This window comes from Ammospiza nelsoni, chromosome 2, assembly GCF_027579445.1.
Source record: "Ammospiza nelsoni isolate bAmmNel1 chromosome 2, bAmmNel1.pri, whole genome shotgun sequence".
Lineage (NCBI taxonomy): Eukaryota > Metazoa > Chordata > Aves > Passeriformes > Passerellidae > Ammospiza > Ammospiza nelsoni.
This window is the reverse complement of record NC_080634.1, coordinates 17,089,146-17,111,226: the sequence shown is the minus strand read 5'-3', so window position 1 is coordinate 17,111,226 and position 22,081 is coordinate 17,089,146. Positions and strand designations below refer to the sequence as shown.

The 22,081-nt window shown below is 41.0% G+C and overlaps 1 protein-coding gene across 1 annotated transcript in view; it reads left to right on the top strand.

Moving 5' to 3' along the window:
- The window catches only part of IMPG2 (interphotoreceptor matrix proteoglycan 2), a 53,131-nt gene extending 41,350 nt beyond the window's left edge, over nucleotides 1–11,781 (top strand). Inside the window, exons 14-21 of the mRNA XM_059466687.1 lie at nucleotides 2,534–2,846; nucleotides 3,314–4,971; nucleotides 5,820–6,039; nucleotides 7,253–7,463; nucleotides 9,126–9,314; nucleotides 9,501–9,699; nucleotides 10,606–10,685; nucleotides 11,555–11,781. Of these exons, the coding sequence (XP_059322670.1) occupies nucleotides 2,534–2,846; nucleotides 3,314–4,971; nucleotides 5,820–6,039; nucleotides 7,253–7,463; nucleotides 9,126–9,314; nucleotides 9,501–9,699; nucleotides 10,606–10,685; nucleotides 11,555–11,567 (2,883 nt within the window). The 3' untranslated portion in view covers nucleotides 11,568–11,781. The remainder of the gene's footprint in view (nucleotides 1–2,533; nucleotides 2,847–3,313; nucleotides 4,972–5,819; nucleotides 6,040–7,252; nucleotides 7,464–9,125; nucleotides 9,315–9,500; nucleotides 9,700–10,605; nucleotides 10,686–11,554) is intronic.
- The last annotated feature ends 10,300 nt before the right edge of the window (nucleotides 11,782–22,081 follow it).

The window sequence follows — 22,081 nt, the reverse complement described above, 5'->3', positions numbered from 1 at the left end:
TATTGTAGATGTTTATTTTAGTAAGACAAAGAATTCTGCCATTCCAACAGATGTGCAGGTATGAAGATATTTTAGAGTAGTGGTAGCTTTGCAATAATAAATTTTAAACTGGGTTTTGGGAATATTATTATGACAAAAAATTGTGGAAGTAATATTTTCTCTAATCATGACTGTGAATAAAGGCTTTTATACCTTCAGTCAAAAACTCTGATTATGTAAAAGGTATCAAGTATATCCCCAAACCAGCTGTGTACAATCTGCAATACACAGGTAATTTGCAAAGTAGCTTCAGATGAATATAAGAAAATCCTAAATATGCTTAAACAGTACACAATTGATCAATTATTTCCACAGATGTCGAACCTCTATGGTTCAAGGAGCTGCTTTCAAGCAGAACTGTTACCTATAGAAAAGAATTTTGCTATAGTTTTCCCCAGGGGATTTGAGAGTAAGCTAGATTTGTATTAGCATACCAATATCATGACATTACATGGGACTGTCATGATTTCACCATCCAATTGCTACTAGATGGTACAGCTAATTCTTTTGAGTTTTGCAGCTCTCTTTAAAAGTAAAGCAAAAATCGGCTCTAGTTTTTGAAATCTGTATTTTCTTGTTTATGTTGAGTTTTAAGAGGTAGAATGCTCTGGCTTGAGGATTACGATGCCTTTCCGGCAGCAGAAAATGAAAAATCAGGGAGAAGTGTTCTGTGTTTACAGCCATCTATCATATTTGTAAGCCTTTTACATTGGTGAAAACCAGAAGTAGCCAATATGATATTAAACTTGTTAGTATAATATATTGCACTGTAACAAGAATCTTTGAATAATGTTAGTTGCCATAGGAGCATTTATCCACATTCAAATAAATGATGAGGTGCAATCCCTGGCAACTAAATGCTTATATTAAATAAATGTATTGAGGAGAAATTGCTGGTAGTCCTAATCCATTCTTTATGGAATTTATATGTGTAATTTATTTCTAATTTTGTACAGTAACTCTTTTTAAAGCTTTATTTATAGTGGCTAGTCTAGCCAAAAATAAAATTGCTGGAGAACATGTCTTTATGGTATATATACTTTTCAACTGATTATCATCATATAAATTAAAAAATTTGATTAGACTGTGGTGGTATCACAACTGGCATTTTTAAATATGATCATTACATGCAAACAAATAATTTAAGAAAAGAAAGTACCTTAACTGCTCTGTTTCCAAAGCACTCAAATGCAGTTTGAATTACCCTGAAAATTTAATTCACCCACATTTCAACCTGGAGTAAAATCTCAAATTGAAAAGTATTTGGCTTCTTCCTGTTATTTCTGATGATCAAGCAACAGAAAGAGATTTGACAGGGACAGTGAGCTACAGAAATTATTACAGTGGTTTTGAATTGAAATTAGAGAAACCTGTGTCCACTGTACTTGTCACCATTGGCAGTTTGTTAGCCCTTAGCAAATTGCTGCTTCTTGAAATTGCTTGGCAGTGTTTCATAATACCCTACAGGGTTTTTGGTCCATATCCCACTGCAGCACAGCATTTATATGTGGGCAGGTATCCATGTAGAGCACTAATTCCTGAGTTTTAGGCTACCATCTTGCTTTCATAGCCTTGACCAAATAACTTATTATCTTTATTGCCTTTTTCTAGTATCATCAGACACCATAGTAGGAGATTATTATTCAAAGATAAAATATGTATATTACTTTAACTGTAAACCAACTAATGATTGGGACATGGAATAGTAAGTAAACATTGTGGAAACTGGAGATGTAACAACAAATTATTTTTTCACATTTCAAATAATTCACAAATTCATTCTGCGTGCACTTTGTTCTTCATCATTACTGCTGATAGATTTTTTTTTTTTTGTGCAAAGGTATCTTGGCTTTGAGAATAAATTATTCCAAGTTCTAAATGCTCTTCATTACATTCTGGTCTCTCTTATTCCCCTGGGTTCTCATACCCACAAACTAAAATATATCAATAAATGATAACTGGGCATGCATCCATTGAAGTTCACTTTCTACATTGTTTCATGTGTCATGGTAACTGAAATATTAGAATTACTGTATTGGTTGTGTGGCTGATGAATAACCTGAATAAGCTGTTAGAACCTCATCATGCTTTTGGAAGGCAGAAAACATTTATCTTTGATTAAGCTGGAGATTGACAGATTGATTTTTTTCAGCATAGGAAAGGAGATGGGGTTGGATATAGATGGTAAATCTCTTAATACCCTAAGGAGTTCTGCACTCCAAGCAATCAGAAAGGCTCCTTTCCCTTTTTGGTGGACATGACTGGACATGGCATTTGTCAGAAGGATGTGCATCTTGCATGTCTATTGCACAAGATTATCAAGGGTCTATATTTGCCCCTCATCCTGCTGCTGTGCATTGCTCCCTCAGAGGCAGTAGTCTGAGTTCACTTGGCCCCTGCCTGCTGTTAACCCCTTCTGTGTGTCCAGGCCAAGGCAGACAGTCAGTGTTTCCCCTGTAACAGCGGAAATATTAATAGTGGCTTTGTGTTCCAGGACAGCACCTTTTTGGCTGAACGTCCTTCTGCAGATGAGTCAACTGTCAGCAACGCCTTGCCCTTTGATCACACCAAACCAGACCCCAGCTCAGACAGTGAGCAGGCCAGTGACAATGAAATCCAGCCAAGACCAGAGAACATTGACCATGAGGCTGCTTTGGCACCTGAAGCTCCACTTTCCTCAGAGGTTGATGTCACTTCTTTGCCTGATGGGCAGAATTTAGAGACTAGTCATTTAGTCACTGTACCAGTGTTAGAGCATGATTCTGTGGACTCTCTGGAATGGCTTTCAGCCCCCAGTTCTTTAGATGGTAAGTTAATGCTGTTGACTGAAGCTTAAATTTGGGTACAAGTATTTCCTGATACTCACCAAATTATAGTTCATTGAAATGAGTTTTCAGAAAGGTCTAAAAATTGAGTATCTTTCTCTGCCAATTTTTACCTTTTGTCTGTGCCTGTATCCAAGAGCTATATACCAAGGTAAAATGCTTGTAATAGGTAATAATACCTGTTTCTCTCTTCTGGAAATTATACATACATGGCACATGTTAAATAGCATAAAAGTAATTTTGTATGTCTTGACTTGGCCCATAGAATATATCTGAAGGGAAAGTGGGAGAAGTTAACAGGGTCTTTATGACTTTGGCATACAAAGGCCGGAATATATTATGGAAAATGTGAAACACAGATCTGCAGATAATAAAATTAATGAAATTTGACACTTTTTATCACAAACAACATCTAATTGTCAATTTGTTTTTATTTTTAATGTTTGAAGACACTGGACTATCTGAAGAACTTTTGCCTTTAAGTCCTCCTCACCTTGTGCCTGAAGAATCTCCATCTACCGATGACTATGCAGTTCCTTTGCTTTCTGCACCAACAGTGGCCTCTTCATCACTTGTAGAGACTGATATTAAAGAGAAGGAAGAAGTAATCCAAGGTAGTCCTGAGAGCAGTGACAGTGCAAACTCTGTGGAAGAAATTCCTTTTCCCTTAGAAGTGCCCCCTATGGAAGATGAAACTGATGTATTTCTTGGAGATAGAGTTATATATGATGATGGGTCTGGTTCAGCTTTTGATGGTTCAGGAAAAGAAATGGAATCAAGTATCTGGCCTTGGGAAGAAGCAACTCTGGAACCAGTTTTCTACCCTGGTCCTGATAGCTGGCTTGAAGATGACAATGAGTCTTTATTAACCAAAACTGAGGATATTCCTGAAGGCATGATTTTAGACTATATTCTTAACTCTGGTAATAAATTAGATTATGATCTTTCCAAAGATGAGAATGAAGGGATAGTCAATATAAAAGATTTCCTTGATGAGTCTGAAATATTTGTCTTTCCAGAGACTGCAACTCCACAAGTACCTCTGTTACAGCCAGAAGAGCCATCGTCTGTGGAACGATCTACACAGACAGAAACACTGGGCATGTATGATTCCTCTCTTGTCATGCCAACTGGAGAGGCCCCTGTCTCACCACCACATACAGATCTGTCTGTGGAAGATAGTCTCCATGCTTCTACAGGGACTGTCAGTATGGAGCAACCTGAGGAGTCCAGTGTAGGCCAGAACATAATCCCTGAAGGAGTTGAACACCAAAGCGAAGACAGGGCAGTGGTAGAAGAACCATTCACAGTGAAGCAGCCGGATGTAATGGAAGCTGCGACAATAGGACACTCGGACACAATCTCTTCAGAAACTATTCTGACTGCAGATCCTTCTGTGGTAAAGCCTGTTGCTTCCACAGAAGAGCAGCAAGCCCTAGATTCATCACTGGCAGACCAAGACACTCACGGATCAGCAGTGAAGGAACCAGCTGATGTTTGGCCTACTGACAGGGCACTAGAAACCTCCTTAGATCAGACAGTGCAACCAGCAATGCCAGCAACGGTTACTCAAGGTTCAGCTGCAGCTCCTTCTGCAGTAGATCACACCCCTGTCCTAGAGGGCTTTGGTGGACAGGATGGTACAGACCATGGCACACACATTTCCATGAGTTTCAGCACTGTTGTGGATTATCAAACAGTGAGTGTAACAACAAGCACCGTTGAGCTTCTGTCCCACCCCCCTCCTGTGGGATCCACGCCATCATTATCTGTGGCTACCTCAACAAAGCTGGGAGATGAAACAACAAGAGTCCTGGATGTTTCAGTAGACCTGGGTCATGTTAGCACTGCCCAGTTTTCTCCTGAGCAGACAGAGGAAGGAAGGAGAATGACTGAAAGTCATGTCGAGCTAACCACTCGTGTCCAGTCCACAGAGATGGCCAGTGTGGCTTGGGCCACACACGAAACTCACTACAGCAGCACCGTCCCATCCCGAGCTCTAGTTGTGTTCTTCAGCCTTCGGGTCACCAACATGATGTTTTCAGAGGACCTGTTTAATAAAAACTCCCCTGAATACAAAGCCTTGGAGCAGCGATTCTTGGAACTGGTAAGAGTCACTTCTGTGCTAAATGTCCATTACCAGATAGACAAAGCCTGTTGGTAAATTATATTTAGTCATCCCTCACAGAGAGCAGCTCAAAACTGGTGTTTACATATAAGACTTGTGTCCTTCTGTGGGGAAAGTTCTGTCTGGAAATGGGTGGTGGGATGCTGTTCATTTTTTATTCAGATAATAGTCTCTCTCTGCTGGTGTTAATAAATATAGCAGTGTAGCTGAAGTCATTCTTCACTCCCCCTACTTGCTTCCAGAGTGCTCTGTATTTACTGTATAGAGAGGAAGAAGCAAGAAAACCTGGGGCTGTGAGCAAGTAACTTTTCTGCCACACATTCAACCTGTCCTAAGTAAGAGGTAGCTCAGAGAATTAAGCTGTTCCTAACCTGACTGATGACTTGGAAAGCCTCACAGGAGTTACACAGCAACAACTGCCAAATTTTAACTGGGGAATTCTCCTCTTCTGAGTGAAACAAACATTCTCTAGTGAGAGATGAAGTAAGAAAAGCAGAGAGAGGGAAGGGGGACATGCTTGAAGGAAAAACCCTGTGAAATGGCAAGTATTCCAGGTACTTAGATCAAGGGAGAACACAACATGTGTCTTGAGAACTGTATTTCTGAATTGTAGATTTTTAGAAACTCCTTGAAAATTGGTATACTCTTAAGAACCGCCTGAAATACTCAGGCTCCAGCACAGACCTCAGCTGGGTAAAGATTAATGTCCTTGATGTAGGATTTGGATAAAACCATTCAGACTCTAATTGTCCACTGCAGTAACAGTGCAACTGGCTTGAGTAGAGAGACTCAAAGATTCAGCTTTTCTGTCATATCCCGTGTTGCAGCTGGTGCCCTACCTTCAGTCAAATCTGACAGGATTCCAGAATCTGGAAATCCTGAACTTCAGAAATGGCAGCATTGTGGTGAACAGTCGAATGAAGTTTGCCAAACCTGTGCCTCGGAATGTCACCAACGCTGTGTACATGATCCTGGAAGATTTCTGCAACACTGCATATCACACCATGAACCTGGCCATCGATAAATACTCCTTGGATGTTGAATCGGGTAAGGACAGCAGGAAAATGCAGCTTAAAGCAAGGGATCCAGAAAAATGTCTGGTTGAAGTGCTAAGGATCCCAACAGCTCAGAGGCTGCCCACTGCTCTTCACAGGCTGGGCTTTAGAAAGGCAGTCTTTCATAGAGTAAAAACAAACAAATGAAAATCTGCTCTGGGACTAAAGAAATGAAAGTCAAAGTGGGACCCAGACAGAGAAAGCTGTATGGGGTCCATATAGATTTATGGAGAAAAAATAACTCATGGAATACTCCGTATAATGTCCCTGTATTTGACCTGGGGAGTGGAGGAGAAGACAGCTCAGGGAGAACAGTGGTGCCCATCTCTCTTGTGCTTACTTTCATGTGTGGTTTGAACTTACTCCACATGGTTATTCCCACAGGTGGTAGCCAGTTTACCTGCTAGGTGGGCATCTGCACAGGTAACAGTTGCTGCCTTAGGCTTGGGGTAAGGTCTTGGTTGCACTAAAAAGTCACAGGCCCTATTGCTTCACTTCTCTGGTACAGGGAGAAGGTTGTTTTGGTTTTTTCCCCTGTCCAAGTTAGCCAGTAATTTACCACATAAGCAACCCAGGAATATCTCCTGTTTTGAGGTTAGAGGAAAAGAAGACTGCTGACCTGTTGGCATATGGTTGCTGTTCTTCCCAGATAGGTCTCCAGTAAGGATGGTCTAATTAGCATGGTAAATGTTCTGATATTGATTGTTTAACTGTATGCCAGCCTCTTAAGCCTGATACAAATGAGATGTCTTGAATGCTACAAGCTCGTACTCCTTGCAGACAAACAGGCAAATCCCCTTACAGCAGATGGTGAGTGCCTGAAATCCCACTGCCCTTCCACATATCCTGCCTAGGTCTTCCATAGCAAGAAATACTGGAGATCACCTGTGATTTACTCATTTGTAAGGGAGAGTTCCAGCAGACAGGGAAAATAGGAGGTACTGTCTGTTCCAGTATGAAAAAGATCACTTTATACTTGCTTTTTTGACTTTTTTGGGTGGTCTTAGCCATGCCACTGGCATGTGCAGACAGAGGAATATTTGCTAGTGCTTGTTCACCTTAGCAGAACCTTTTGTTACTCAGGAAAGATGCACACTGGATTTTTGTGGATTATCAGGACAGCATTAGAGAAGAAGGCAGCCAGCACCTTGTCTCAGTTAAGGCTCTCCCCTTTCCTTAATAGCTTTTGCTCTGTGTATTGTCAGGTGAGCAAGCAGATCCCTGCAAGTTCCAGGCCTGCAACGAGTTCTCTGAGTGCTTGGTGAATCGCTGGAGTGGGGAAGCTGAGTGTGTCTGCAACCCTGGCTACCTCAGCATCGATGGGCTGCCCTGCAACAGCATCTGTGACCTGCAGCCAAACTTCTGCCTGAACGACGGCAAGTGTGACATCAGCCCTGGGCAAGGGGCCATCTGCAGGTAGGCCACCCTGCTGCTGGAAGTTGTGCTTCCTGGATGAAAACTCCCATTGTCCCCTCTCTGTTGTAGCATTCCATAGGATTTGTCCCAAGTTCTGTGCAATATTGTGTAACAAGTGAGTAGATTGTGATACTCATTCATGTTGTGCTGCCCAGTGCAAGTCGCAGTATTAATATTAGTTTTTCTATGTATATATCATAAATGAGACTGTAAGAAATTAATAGAACAGAAGCATCAGAAAATAAAACTAACAAGGGATAGAGGTTGTAATGGAACACATTCAGTTGTTCAAATCACTTTTATTGGCCTTTGGGGACAGAATTCACCTCCAGAGGTTTTCTCAAGTAGCAAAGTGTTTGATGGTGTCATGTCACCGATGAGAGTTAATTCCATAACTGAAATTTATATCTGAACATCAAATTGATAGTGCATAAATACATTAAATATACTGCTTTTGGTCTGGAAAAAAGCATAAAAGTAAATCATTGTACATTTGGGAAAAATCATGTGGGTTCATAAAAGGATGAAGGAACAGGCCCCAGATATTTGCTTAAAAAAAAGATACAGGATTGCTATATTGTGCAGGTAATCAAGAAAACTGTGCAAGATGCAGACAAGTTGGTGATGCCCCTGACACAGCACTTTACTTTTTACTTTTCAAACAATGTAATGGTCTATTTTTTAAAAACAAAGTGTGCCTATCAACAAAAATTAACAAAAACGACCACAAACAATAGTCTTACTTCTAGTAGTTATTTATGTTTCTTCATGTGATTTTGTTTTTAAAATTCACCTAGAACTTCTCTAAAGTCAATCTTAGACTGTTAACAGAAGAAATAAAAATGGTTTTAAAACTTTAAAATTGGATATTATCACAGATGCATCATACATTTAAACATTTGTGTGATAGTCTTAATGAGAAGCAGGTAAATATCTGAAGCCAAGCCTGTTCCAGTTCTACCTTTGCAGTGATGATATATCACATGCAAGGCTCAATTAGGGCAATTTTTCCTCAGTCGAAACACCTTCTCATTTTAACACCTCACAGGGTACTGTAAATTTCAAAAAGCATAGATGTTTTCCCCCACAAAAGCATTACCCTTTTGCTATTTTTCCTACCTTCATTCAATTCTGTGATTGGGGTAGTTCATCCTGGAGAAGAGGAGGCTCCTGGGAGACCCATTCTGTGGCCTTTGCATACTTAAAGGGGGCTTGAAAGAAAGGTGAGGAGGCCTTTGGCAGGGTCTGTTGTGATAGGGCAAGGCCTAATGATTTTAAACTAAAAAAAGGTAGATTCAGACTAGCTATAAGGAAGACATTTTTTACAGTGGTGGTGATGAAACACTGGAACTGGTTATCCAGAGAGATGGCAGATGCCCCTGGATTGGATGGGGCTCTGAGCAACCTGATCTAGTTGAAGATGCCCCTGCTCATTGCAGGGGACTAGATGACCATTAAAGGTCTCTTTTAACTCAAACTGTTACATGATTATCTACCAAAAAGTATGTCCATAATAATAACAATAATAAAGAAAATTAATGATTGGACAATGCAAAGATATTTTTTGGGGTGATCTAACTGAGGGCACATCATAACAGGAACTTAAATACATTAACCAAAGCTGTTGCTGGTATGTAATTTCCCTGTGTTTCTTTGTGGCAGGTGCCGTGTGGGAGAGAACTGGTGGTACAGAGGGGAGCACTGTGAGGAATACGTGTCTGAGCCACTGGTTGTGGGTATTGCAATTGCTTCTGTGGCAGGCTTCCTTCTTGTGGCATCTGCTGTCATCTTCTTCTTGGCCAGGACCCTTCGAGATCAGTACACAAAGAGTGACACTGGGGACTCGCAGGGGTAGGTGACACCATCTAATATTTTAAACTCACCGGCTATGATAAGGATAATTCTGTCCTAAGTCTTATATCACACAGTTTGCAAGCACCAGGACGTACAGGCACCTCCAAATGCCAGGCTTCCTTAGTGTATCTGCTGCCCTGGCAGGCTGCAGAGAAGCTCACAGTGTGTTTATTGCTCCCCCAGGCAGGGTGACAGCCTCTCGTCCATTGAGAATGCAGTTAAATACAACCCCATGTATGAAAGTGACACGACTGGCTACAGCCATTATTACCGGAGATATCCGCAGCTCACGTCCTACAGTTCCACCAGTGCAGAGACATCCACAGACTACAGCAGTGAAGAGATCAGGCACATTTATGAAAACAGTGAGCTTACTAAGGAGGTAAATGACCTTGTTTTCATAGTGGCATGGGAAAGATCATGGAAACAGTAAGCTTATTCCACACTTCTAACCTCAGAGGTGGGCCCGATCTTTCCCCAGTGTCTATGCTCCATCCAGATAAACAGGTTGCAGCTGATACAACTATTTAAAAGAAGGCAGAAAAGCTTGCTTTCCCTGCTTGCTTTCAGAGAAAATTATGGTTTTGTTCTGTAATTCTGTAATGAATTTCACATAATAAAGGAGCTCATCCCTTAGGTAACTTCATGGGAGCTGGGGAGGTTTGATGTATTACTTGACACAACATTTACCTTTTAAAGCAAACTGTCTTATGTAAGAGTAGTTGCACAGTGAAAAATTGGTACATCCAGGCCTTTTCACAGGATGATTTTGTTTTGGGTGTCTTCTGATTGTTTTTAAAGTTTAAGTCTTTCTATAACCTGCAAATTAGATCCCATCTTATTTCTTCCTGTATACCCAGTATCCAAGGTTTACTCTAGAAGGCTAAAGAGAAGGGATTTACTTCCCAGAACTAACTACAGATCATTAAGCAACTGTGAGAGGTGTGAATCCAGTATGTAGCTGGTAGGCAAAGTATCTCTGAGTGATAAATGGTTTTGTGAAAGCCTGTTGAAATGCTACACTCTGTCCAAACCCTGGTTTTGAAAAGTGAGGTATTACTGAAATCAAATTAAGTGCTTCACTTATTTTTTTTCAATTGGAAAAATTATAATTAAATAAATAAAATAAAGAAGAATTTTAGCATCGGAGCGCCCAATTTCAAGCTCCACTCTTTGAAATAGCAATAGCAACACATAGGAGCTTTATTTCCCAAAACCCAGAAATTAGTTATTTCTGTAGCATTCTGATTTCTATTATGTACTTACAATTCTGTTTATTGTGTTCCAGGAGATTCAGGACAGAATTCGAATTATAGAGCTCTACGCTAAAGACCGCCAGTTTGCAGAGTTTGTTAGGCAGCATCAAATGTGAGTGGAATGTCTTGTCTGGATAACTAACTCCTTTGATGTTTTGTCCTGTGGCCTTTACATTACTGTGTTATTTTTTAAGGTTCTAGATGGGCTAGGACACTAGAGGCTAAGATTTCAACAATATTTTTTAAGAGGTTCAACCCTTTTACAGTATTTAATAATCCCAGAAGTCCCAGGGGAAAAAAAAAAAGGCAGTGAAGAGGAATCCCAGAGTTAAGGGGGGTCAGAGCTCTGACTTCATTTTAGGTCCTTGAAAGCACAGATAGAATCTTATTAATTCTTCTGGTGTAATTCCCATTGCTCGGTGCTTTGTTTAAAACCAGAAATTTTAAAAAGCCAAAACAAAAATGCTGATTTGTGTTGAGTTCTCGAGATTTGGCAACTGACCAGCGCCAGACAGATCATCACAGGCCTGTCTGGTATGGTGGGCACCAGCTGTAGCAGAAACTTTACAATTCCAAACAATTAACCAATCTGAGCTGTGTGCTTCGATGAAAGCCAAGCACAAGGAAGGTCCTCAAAGACTGAATTGTTAGCATGAACTGTATTCCTGCTGTAGGAAGCAGCAAACCACAACTTGCTGGGTCACTTTGAACAATTCTGGAGTACAGTTCCTTGGCATCCTAGTAAAAATATATACAGTAGCCAAATCTCATGTTCCCAGTTCTTCAGCAATAATTTTTTTTAATTGAAAGGAACAGCAGTTCTCATTTTTCCATGTCAGTCATTCATTTTTTTTGTCTTTAAAGTGATCAGCATCTAGATTTTCCACAGCTGGAAAGCAGTAAGGGCTACCTTGTATAAGCCTTGAATCCAATGTTTGAAAGAGCTGAACTTAACCACTGCTTTTCTGTTTTTCATTTTAGGAAGCTGCTTTAAGAAAAAAAGAAATTGATAGAATACACATGGGAGATAAATGCTACCTTGCTGCCCCAGCAACGGGCTCAGATGTAACTGCAAAGTTACTCATAGACTTAACATTGCATGGATGGATACAGATGTTTTTTACATGAATGGCTAAAATGTACAGATGTCTGTTTGTCTCTGGCTTTTCCATGTAAACTAACACTTTTAAGAGGTAATCAGAAGTGGCAGAGGTTATGAAAGTTCATTTTTCCTTAATTTCAAAATGGACATTGAAATATTTTGTATACAAAGGCAAAAAAAAAAAAAAATCTTCTCGGATAAGACAAGATACATGCACAACAGAAATAAAATGCGTATTGAAATCCCTGCCTGGCATTTTATCCCCTCACAGGAGCTTTCTGTGGAAATTCTGTGGGTATAAAACACTAGCAGAAGGAAATATTTGATTTGCAAAGGAATGAGTTGTAGGGGAGAACTATTGTGCTAGAGTTATGTTAGTATGATTTTAAAGCATCCACAAACAAAACCTCACTGGAAAAGCTTTTCTTCTGTACAGATGCCTGATGTACATTTTGCTAGCTGGCATTAGCAAAGCAGAGGATAGCACTGAGCCTGCAGCCACCTGAGGGCTCTCCCTGGGATAGAGGGAGCCTTGGCAGGCAGGACAGTGCTTCTGCAGCACACTGCAGTGTTTTTAAAGCCAGGATGGGGTGGTTCTCCAGCTCATTCTGGCAGACACACAAGCTGGGGCACAAGAAGGGCTTCTATTGTACAAATGTTCTGTGAAGCTTAAGTGGCTAACATTGATTTTTACTTTTTTTTTTTTTTTTTTGTATGTAGACATTTTGTTTCATATTTTGTAAGTCAATTGCATTATTTATCTGTTGTGTGTTTCCTTCCCAGCTTGTTTTCATAAATGGATTTAGTTGTTGAGATAGAAAGATGACTAGTTTTAATAACGAAATACTAAACTGGCATTTGTGCCCATTCTTTTATATCTATATTATATTTAGTGTTTACTCAGTGTTGAATTCAGCCAACTAATATTTGAAATTACTGAACTGGGCAGTAGCCTGCCATGAACTCCCTTTCAAAATCAGGTACTTGAGTCCATGCACATTTGGTAGATGTCAGCACTTTCCTGTGGGGAAGGGAAAATCTGAAATTATTCTTAGGTTTCTGGAAATCAGCATAGAATCCCTTAAATTGAAGAAGCCTAAAGCATTTTGAAATAGCTGAATTGAGAGGGGGACTTCCAAGTAAAGAAATGGAATTTTATCTTCAAGTGATGAAGAGAGTTCTGACTATATGTTAAGCTGTGTTGGGGCTCTGTTCAGTCCCCCAGGGTCTCTTGTTTAAGTCATTAACACAGGTCTCAGGGTTAAGGCACCAATTACAATCACATTAGCTTGTGCTAGCAAAAAAGGCCAAGTGATTTATTTCTATAACATCTGTAGTTCTCGGCCCCCATGTGCCAACAGCCACCTGATACTATCCAGAGTTAAGTGACAGTGAGAATTACTTGGTTTTCTTTAGGCAGCTTAGCTAAACAACAGAATATTTCAATGCAATTTTTCTGTGTGTCCTGGAGAACCTCACTGGATCACTTGTGTAGTACCTTCTTGCCTTGAGTGGCAGGGGATGGGTATCAGAGCCACACATCTGTCAAAGAAATGCTTATATAAACCACTGAAAGCCAAATAATGCCAGACAGCAGGAAATATTATGGTGCTGCTGAACACTGTGAGCAGATGTTATGAGACAGAGTTCTGCTGGCAGGCCCAGGGGCTGTCAGAGTCTGAGGCACTGCCCAATCCTCGTGGCCCTGAGCATCCCATAATGCCAGGGCCTGTGATCAGCGCAGAGAATTCCTGGGCTCAGGGTGGGCAGCAGCCTGGGACTTGTTTCTGTGCAGCTCAGCTGCCAGCCTGGGAGATTTGGTGATGCTCCTGCTGGGTGCAGCTGGGGTCACAGAGGTTTTCCAGGTGTTCTGCTGTGCACAAGCTGAGATGAGGCTTGGTTACACTGAGTGTGAGGTGGTTCAGTGAACATACAGTGATATTTTCTTTGTGTGTGTGTGTATACATATGAACATGATGGTATGTTTTCACTACAATAAAAAATTATTTCCAAAATATTTTCTCTATAACATTCATGTAGAGACTATGAGTTGATACGGAGAAGGTATCTTAGCCATGAGCATTTGTGTGTGTGTAAGATCAGAAATTAGAGTTGGCTAAGCTGTTAAACTCCTTTGCTAACAAAAGTGCCAAATAGAGTCCATTAACACTTGCAAGGTTATAGACTGAAAATTCATGCTGGAAAGTACATACCTGGGTGCTTTGCTTTCAGTTAAACTCTTTTGAAGGTGTTTCAATCAAAAAGCCAAGAACTTAATGAATGATTGAGTTTCTAAAAAACAAAAAAAGCCAACGACCACCCAACCAGGTCTGTGTACAAGTCTATCAGTCTGTTATCAGTGAGCATGCACTTTTTTACTAGATAAAAGTAATGACTTGAATGAGTTGGCTTAATTTAAGAGCATGGAGAAAAGCAGGTATTGTTTACCAAATGCTGACAGGTCTATCTGCATCTGTGGCTCCCCTCAAGGCTGGAAACATGGGAGAAAATGAGGTCCCCCAGGATGCTGCCAGCTGCCCCTTTAACAGAGGATCTCAAACACACAGAGCCCAGGCTGGATCTCTCAAGGCCTCATTTTTAAACCTCAAGGCACTAATCCACAGTGGCAGAATTCTACCAGGGCCAGAAATTCTAAGAGAAAACAAGTGTTCAGAGCTGCAAGTCTAGCACACAAGCCTGCCAGGAATTGTGTGCTTGTTCTGTATTTGTTTTTTCACATAGTATAGAGCCTTTCCCAGCAAGAAGCTAGAAGATATCAAGTGACTCAGTCTCTATTCCATGAAGCCCCAGACTGTGAGATTCCTGTACTGCTGGATAACAGTTTAGTTCCAGAAATAAAGGCTTTTTCAGGTTCTCAGAGACAGCTGAAGCTACACATTTCTCCTATCTCCTTCAAGCCAAGGAAGTGCATGAATAAACTATTTAGGTTTTAAGAACTTACAGCTGAAATGTTAAAATGAAAAAAGACTTTAATAATCAAGACTTTCATTACCATTTCTCATCAGACTTGCTGGAAATGGTCCTTATTCTAAAGGGCTGCAGGAGTATGAGAGGACTGTGAGCCCTCTGCCCCATGGATGCTGTGAAGAGGGGCACACAAAGGTGCTAGAGCTCCAGCGTAGGTAGAGTCATCTCATCCTATAAAACACAAAACAAAAATATTCACCAATCCAAATTCATTTGTCTATCTGTAAGCATCATAGGACAGACACAGACTGACTCTGTACAGCATAGGAAATGGCTCAGGGCATTGTTGCTGTTTTAAATATTAGTAAAAAACTCACAGGGCTTTTGTGGTGTTTGTTTTATTTGAAGAGTACACAACACCAGCAGCATTTCTGTCTTATCCTTCTGCTACTCGATCCAGTTTGGGAACAGATGCATCATCTTCTATATTACATTGATCCATTTGCTTTGGTTTTGCAGCTGGAAAAAAATTCCAAAGCTATTCCTGTGCCAGTTTTTTTTTAATTTGTCAGACCAAGTGGGAAAATTTTGGTTTTGCCATATTTACCACTAATTAGCTCTCCTATTCCAGATTATTAATGACCCCCAGGAATTTTTGCTGAGTTCCTGTCCTCTTGGACTCTTGTTTGTGCTGCTACTCATCCTCCTCGCTGGGTCACCCACCACACTGAGCAGTGCAGGCAGCTCTGCCTGGGGGATGGCAGCAGGTTGCAGAACTAAAATTGTCATCTTGCCTGAGGTGCTACCGCTGATCTGAGCCTGTTCTTTTAGTTTTCCTGTGTTTCCAGTTAAACACAAAAGTAGATTTCACCTCTTAGTTGTTTCAGGATGAGAAATACCCTCAATACTAGAATTTTGTGAGACATATGCCAATTTATATTTTTTAAAACTCAATTCTACCATCAGCATATCTAAGGACTTTGTTTCTGTACTAAATATATAAGTTGGAGTGAACTACACTTAAAGCCTGACCTTTATAGAAGGGGACACTGCCCCTAGCTCTCATTCATACAACTAAACCAACAAAATTTGACTATCTGTCTTGAATCATTGGAGGTTTAAATGTTGTTCAAAAATCTATTAAGCACAAATTAGAGCTGGTGTTAATTAGGCTTGCAGTTGCATCTCCACAGCTGATTACCAGATGGGGAAACCATGTCTTTCTGGAAAGGCTGACATACCTTGAACAGAAATTAAAATGGGAGCAATAAAGGATATGTCTGTACATCAAAACGTTATGTGGTAGCACGGGCTTGTGGCTGGATAAAAGAGTAAGTGAAGAGGTAGATTTTCAGAGGTGAGCTTACAAGCAATCTGAAGTGGGAAATATTTCCATTTTGAGGACATCCACTCAGCCCCACCTAAAGATTACACAGTGATTGGATGGAATCTTGTCTCAGAAAGGGAGGGGGATGCAGAGCACTCCCAGCAGCAGCACAGGACTCCTCTCCTGCCATGACCTGCAGGTGACTGACTGCACTTCACTCTTTGTACATCCCCTCATCTGCTCAGTAAGGCAGTGGCTTTTCTTCCCATCCCAGGTTTCACATGGAAAGATCAGAATGTTTTGATCCAAAAGAATGCTTTATACAGCTCTCCAGTAAACCAGAGACTGATGCACAGCTTTCTCTTTTTCCTTTTTTATCCTTTATTATTTAAAGCTTTGATTAAAAAATTAAACTAAAACAACCAGAAACAACAACAACAACAATGACAACAAAAGTCAACAAAACCTTCCCACACTTATCTTGAGTGTTTGCTTAACATGTGTGCTATACAAACTCCTTAGTCATGGAGGCAAACCCACAGCCATGATGGGAAGGCAGTGTGGTCTACAGAACTTTTCCACATGGAATTCTCACTTTGCTCTTCTTCCCACCACAGCAACATTTACAAAGTCAGCACATGAATATCTGTTAAAAAAACCCATCAAGTTTCAAAAATGATCCCACACTGGAATGTCCTCCCAGGGCTGGGAGGGAATGTGAATGGGATCCTCATAAACACGGAGACTGACCCTAAAACCTTTAGCATTGCACACATAGCTCCTGATGGGACATGCCCAATGCACCACTGAATACACCAAGCTAACAAAAGCAGAAGCAGTGGGTATGTGACTTCAGAGTAAGGTGGATGGTAAATGCTTTGGGGTTATCTCTAAGAATATTGATGGACATTTTTCAAAGAGCAAAGCACATGAGAGCTTTTCACTTATCTGCCAAGAAAAGAAAGGAAATAAAACTCTTGGTAAGGTGTTCAAAGCAGAGAACCCATCCACAGTTTTCAACCAGACCAAACCAGTCTCTAAAAGGGAATCACTTAGCCTGGAAAGATGGACTAAAGTCATGTCAGGAGAAACAAAGTAAACAAAGAGGTTATATTTTAAAGGGTTTTTTTCCTATATAAGGAAGCGGAGAAATACCCCCCAACCATTATGATTTGATAAACCTTCTAGTAAGTCAAGCTGTTATGTAATTATCCTTAATATTGCTTTGCAAAGGGGAGGGCAGAACTCTGAGAATTTTGCCCAGTCAGGCCCTGTGCAGCCTGCTCTGCACACAGAGATGAGCAGGGAGGATGAAGTATGCTGTGTGCATCTGTCCTTGGAGGTTACATGGAAAATTTTACTTCTGAAATATTAGTGAGGGATGTGCATGACCCAGTAGAGCAGAGGTTCTGCAGCTTCACTGCTCAGCACCTGTTCAAGAACTGCCTTGTATCAGGTACTCTCAGCTGCTTGTGAACTGTGCACTGTTCCTCTGCAGGTGGAGCACTGCAGCACCCCTTGCCATCATATAAAAACCTGATTAGCTGTGATGACCAGTATGGTTCAGAAGCACTTAACAAAACTTCCCACTCTTTAATTACTAGTGTGCAAAAACCAGGTGATTTTATAACAGGAGAAACTTGGTCATTGGGGAAATGACCAGCAAAAATAGGAGAGTTGTTCAGCCCTGTAATATAGAAAACCAAAGATGAGAATTCTCCAACACTCATGTGAACCTCTCATGAACATTCCTTAAACAAGCTCTAGGTAACTAAGCCTTCTGACATACAATGGTTGTGCCCTGTCCCCATTCTGCTCTGGGAAAAGGGAAATCTCAAATTTAGCAAAGATCGGTCATCAGAGGATGCATTCAGGGACCAAATCTGAAAATCAGAAGTATTTATCCAGCTTTAAATGAAAGATCATGCAAAATCCCACAGAAAATTAATGCTGAAAAACAGAACTGATACAGAAAAATGCCATTACTTTGGCTGCACTTTATAAGACCATCAGCTGTCTCAGGCATCTGGGATTATTTGATCATTTCAGGACATCTGCTTATCTCCGGGGTGCTTGCCTCAAAACCCTGCCACTCTGAGCTTTCTTCCCTCTAGTTAGTATCAAAGAGAAAGGCCTAATCAAAACTTGGTTCAAATTAAAGAAGCAGCCCAGCCCAGTAGCAACAGCAATACTAACTGCTCTACATCCATATCAATTGGATCCCACTTTGGGGTGCTTTTGAGGCTGGGAGGAAGGAGCAAAAGAAGGGGAGAAAAACAGAGAAAAGACAAAGCTACAGTCTGAGTTATCAACAACAGCTTAGATACAAGTCTATGAGAAACTGTAGAAAGGGAAAGAAGTCTCATCCACCTGTGTTTATAGGGTCTTTCCAAGGGCAGGACAAAGAACTGATACCAGCCTACACTAGTTAAAAGATTTTTGGCTGATTCCAACTGATTACATCTCATTTAGAGTTATTTTCAAAATAAGTTATGGACAAACAGGGTTCTCCTGAGCAACAGCAAGGAGACCAAAGCGTTACAGCCTACCAAGCAAGTGTCAGCCTACTAAGCAAGTGACGCTGCCATAAAACATGCAGACCACAAAAAGATATCATACTGAGAGGGAAGATTGCCAGCCTAGCTTGGGTTCAGGGCAGAGGTCTAGAGATAAAGGCCTGTTCAGGGTAGCACAGTCTGAAGTTCAGTGAAGGCCAACTTGCCCTCTTGGGTAAGCTATTCCACATGGACTGTAAAGTTGCTCAGGTTGCTGCCAGACTAGGGGACCTCACAGAACACACAAGTGATGGTTTGATCAGTGCTGATCTGGTGCCTTGATCAGCAGCTGAGCTCTGGAAAAGCAGGTTGGCTGCAGCTGGCAATTGCTGGCCTGGAAAGGCTCATCCCATGGGGCAGCCACATCACCCTGGTCATTTCACCTGCACTGATGGCAGCTGTCCTCTCAGCAAGAGCCCTATCCACACCTTCCCACGGGTAGGGAGGCCAAGCTCCCTCCCCAGAGATGGCAGAGCAGTTCAGCCTGGCCAAGAAGGGTGCCCTGGCTTTGGTGGGTGCTCACATCTGGCACACACAGCATTGTACTGGTTCTCCAGATGGCACAGGCTGGAAGGATGCTGGACACTGCTCCTGCCAAGGGTGGACACGCTGCAGCTGTCAAACAGACATTTTCCAGGGTCTCCTGAGCAGACAGAACTACAAAGACAAAAGTGTTCTCTGGTTTCAGGATCTGACAGTTCACCTCATAGCTTGTTATGGAGAGTGGTTTCATGACTAACTCCTCTGCAGAAGACATCAACTACTGCCTTCACTTCTTAAAGGAAGACTGAATAAATGCAGTTCTATTCCAACTGTCAGCACAAGGTTTGACATTTTACTTGCTTTGAAATTATTTCTTTAAATCATGCTGAAAATCTTACGCTTATCACTTTTAGAAAGCGACCTGTTAACTCAGATATTGACACATTACTGAGAAATCTGCCACAAGGTGTTTCTAGGGGCACTGTGTTGTAGCCAGGGTGCTTTGTGCAGAAAGTTGGCTGAATATCACCCTGGACACTTAGTAGCCAGAAGAACATCCAGCCATTGAACAAACCCCTGAGAGTTGTCCCAGAATTAATCATGACCCAGTCTTGAAAAATTCTGACCTAGGTAAACTCCTTCAACACTAAATCCTTTCCTCCACAGCTCCCTCCAAAACTGCCATCTACCCACACAATCACCAAGATCCAATCTTATTGTATCTTCAATAAGTTCTGCTTCCAGAACCTCAGAGCAGTCTCATCCCAGTCTAGTAGGTCCTTCCCAGCAGGGACAGTAAGCACCACTGCTCACAGTAAAACATTTTCAGTAGTAATAATTAGCTATTTTCCACCCAAACACGTATCACTTTCCAAGTTATCAAACTTATCTGCAGTTTGCCTCTCTGCTGAGCTGCTGGTGACAATCCATAGCCACAGGAGACTGCCATGGAGACAATTTCACATAAACCACCAAAGCACTATCCAAGGAAAATTGATTTTCTAGTTGGCACTGAATCTCATGAGCACTCACACAAAACCCCATGTACTCAAAGTTACACTTCATCTGAACATTACCCACATAAATAAGTATGGATGTTAATAAAAGGGAGATGTCAGCACTAAAAGGTGTTGAAAATTATTTTAGGAATAATGAATACTTTGGGGATTAACAGTAGCATATGGTACCTTTCACCTCCAATTTACTGGTACAAATCCAGCTAGAGCAGCATGGATAAAAACCTTTACCATCTGGTGACTTATTGCTTTATGGAAAATAAGCAAAATCCACCACCATAACTGGAAGTCTTGTTGGCTTTCTCAACAGACAGATCAAAGAGGGGTAGAACACTCTTCTCCCCCTCCAGTACAACTGGTCTATTGACCTGAGAAGTGAGGACAGCTGAATGCCAAATACTACTACCAATTCAATACCAGAAATTAAAATATGACATACTTTATTCCCTTTACTAGGGAACAGGATGATTTATGGTTTTCAACCCAAAACCTCATCTATTTCTTTCGTCCATCACAATCCCCCAAAGCAGTAGGTGTAACAATATTCTCCTTTTCTAAAAGCTTTATCTAGCTTCTTAAATCATTGCTGCTATGGCAGGGCTACTTTACCATGATTCACATTTAGTAGCTCTCATATCACCCATAACAAGGAAGCCTGCAGTAATCAGCTTCCATGCCACTGTGAATTCTTTTGAACATGATGCTTTTTTATTCAAGAGTACCATCCAAGTTTGAGTTACCTGGTTTGTTTATAAATTTGCTCTCTCATGCGCCAATTTCTCCCTATGAGTTAGAAAGGTTTTTTTCTAAAAGAAATATTATCATTAATGTTGTAGGAAACATGCAAGCAGTTACTATCTGTTTTAAAATTAATAGCAACAGGTGCATAAAAGTCCTCTGAATTTCCTTCTAATTTATCACTTGGAAATCACCTTATATATAGCAGAAGTTACTAGCTGTTTAATATATCTGATCTTTCTTAATGGCATATGGGAGCTTCTCTGAATAACTTGAAACTGGGGTAGTCAGAAGATAATTTGCTTGCCTTCTTTAAAGCTTTATTTTTATCCCAGAGCAACAAGTGTGTTTTTGGCTAAGGCTGAGAGCAGCTACTTTCCCATCACGTAAGGACCAGGAACACAAATCCCATCAGAGAAATCCCTTAAGTTTCCTTGGCAAATCTGCACCTGTTGTTTTGGAGCCTCTTAATAAAAACCCCCAATAAGGGTTCTTATTTCATTACCCCATGTACACTTTAAGCACTGCTGATCAAAGGCATGACAATGCAAACTGGAGACTTTCTGTTCTCTCTACTTTGCCTGTTTTATCAGGATGATTAACACACACCAAGTAAAACAAAGCTAGAAATAACTAAAAGGGATTGAGATCTGCCAGAAACTCCATCTCACAGATCATATTATGTCTTTTCATACTCCAGCCACACCAGCTCCCTGCTCTGACCACCTGTGTCTGGATACACTGTCTGGCAGGGCTCCCCAGGGAACATTTTCATGCATTTGCTAAACTTTCCAGGTATCTTTGTGCTTTTATCCTTAATCTAAGAAAAATAATATTAAAATAAAGCATCAGTAACTACTCAGTCACCGAATATTTGGAGCCAAAAGTAGCCCTGTACAACAGAGAACAGTCTGCATCACTTCATAGTGACCAAACTCCAGGCTGCAGTTTAAACACAGTGGTCTCTGTAATGACTTCTCCCTTCCAGCTTTAATATGCTATGAATTACACAGCTGCTGAACCACAGTGGAATTCCTGGCTGAAGGAATGTGCAAAGTTTCAAGGGGTGCTCTTCTGAAAATAAAGTGCAACGCATGAGAAGTTACTCAAGAATTTCAAGGGCCAGAAAGTGCACGGGCCCAGATGCCTGCCCATAGCTGCATGGCCTGCTAGAAAGACAACTCAATTTAGCATTTGCTTGACACTTTTCCTGTTGGAATCCTTAAGGTTAGAGGGTTTTTAGGAAATGGTTAAAAAAGTATAGGCCTCAGACTGAAGTTTTGTTAGCATTGCAAATACAGCAGAAAAGTTTCCCAAGCAGTAGACATGACAAACCACAATAGGTCTTTGTGGAATTGG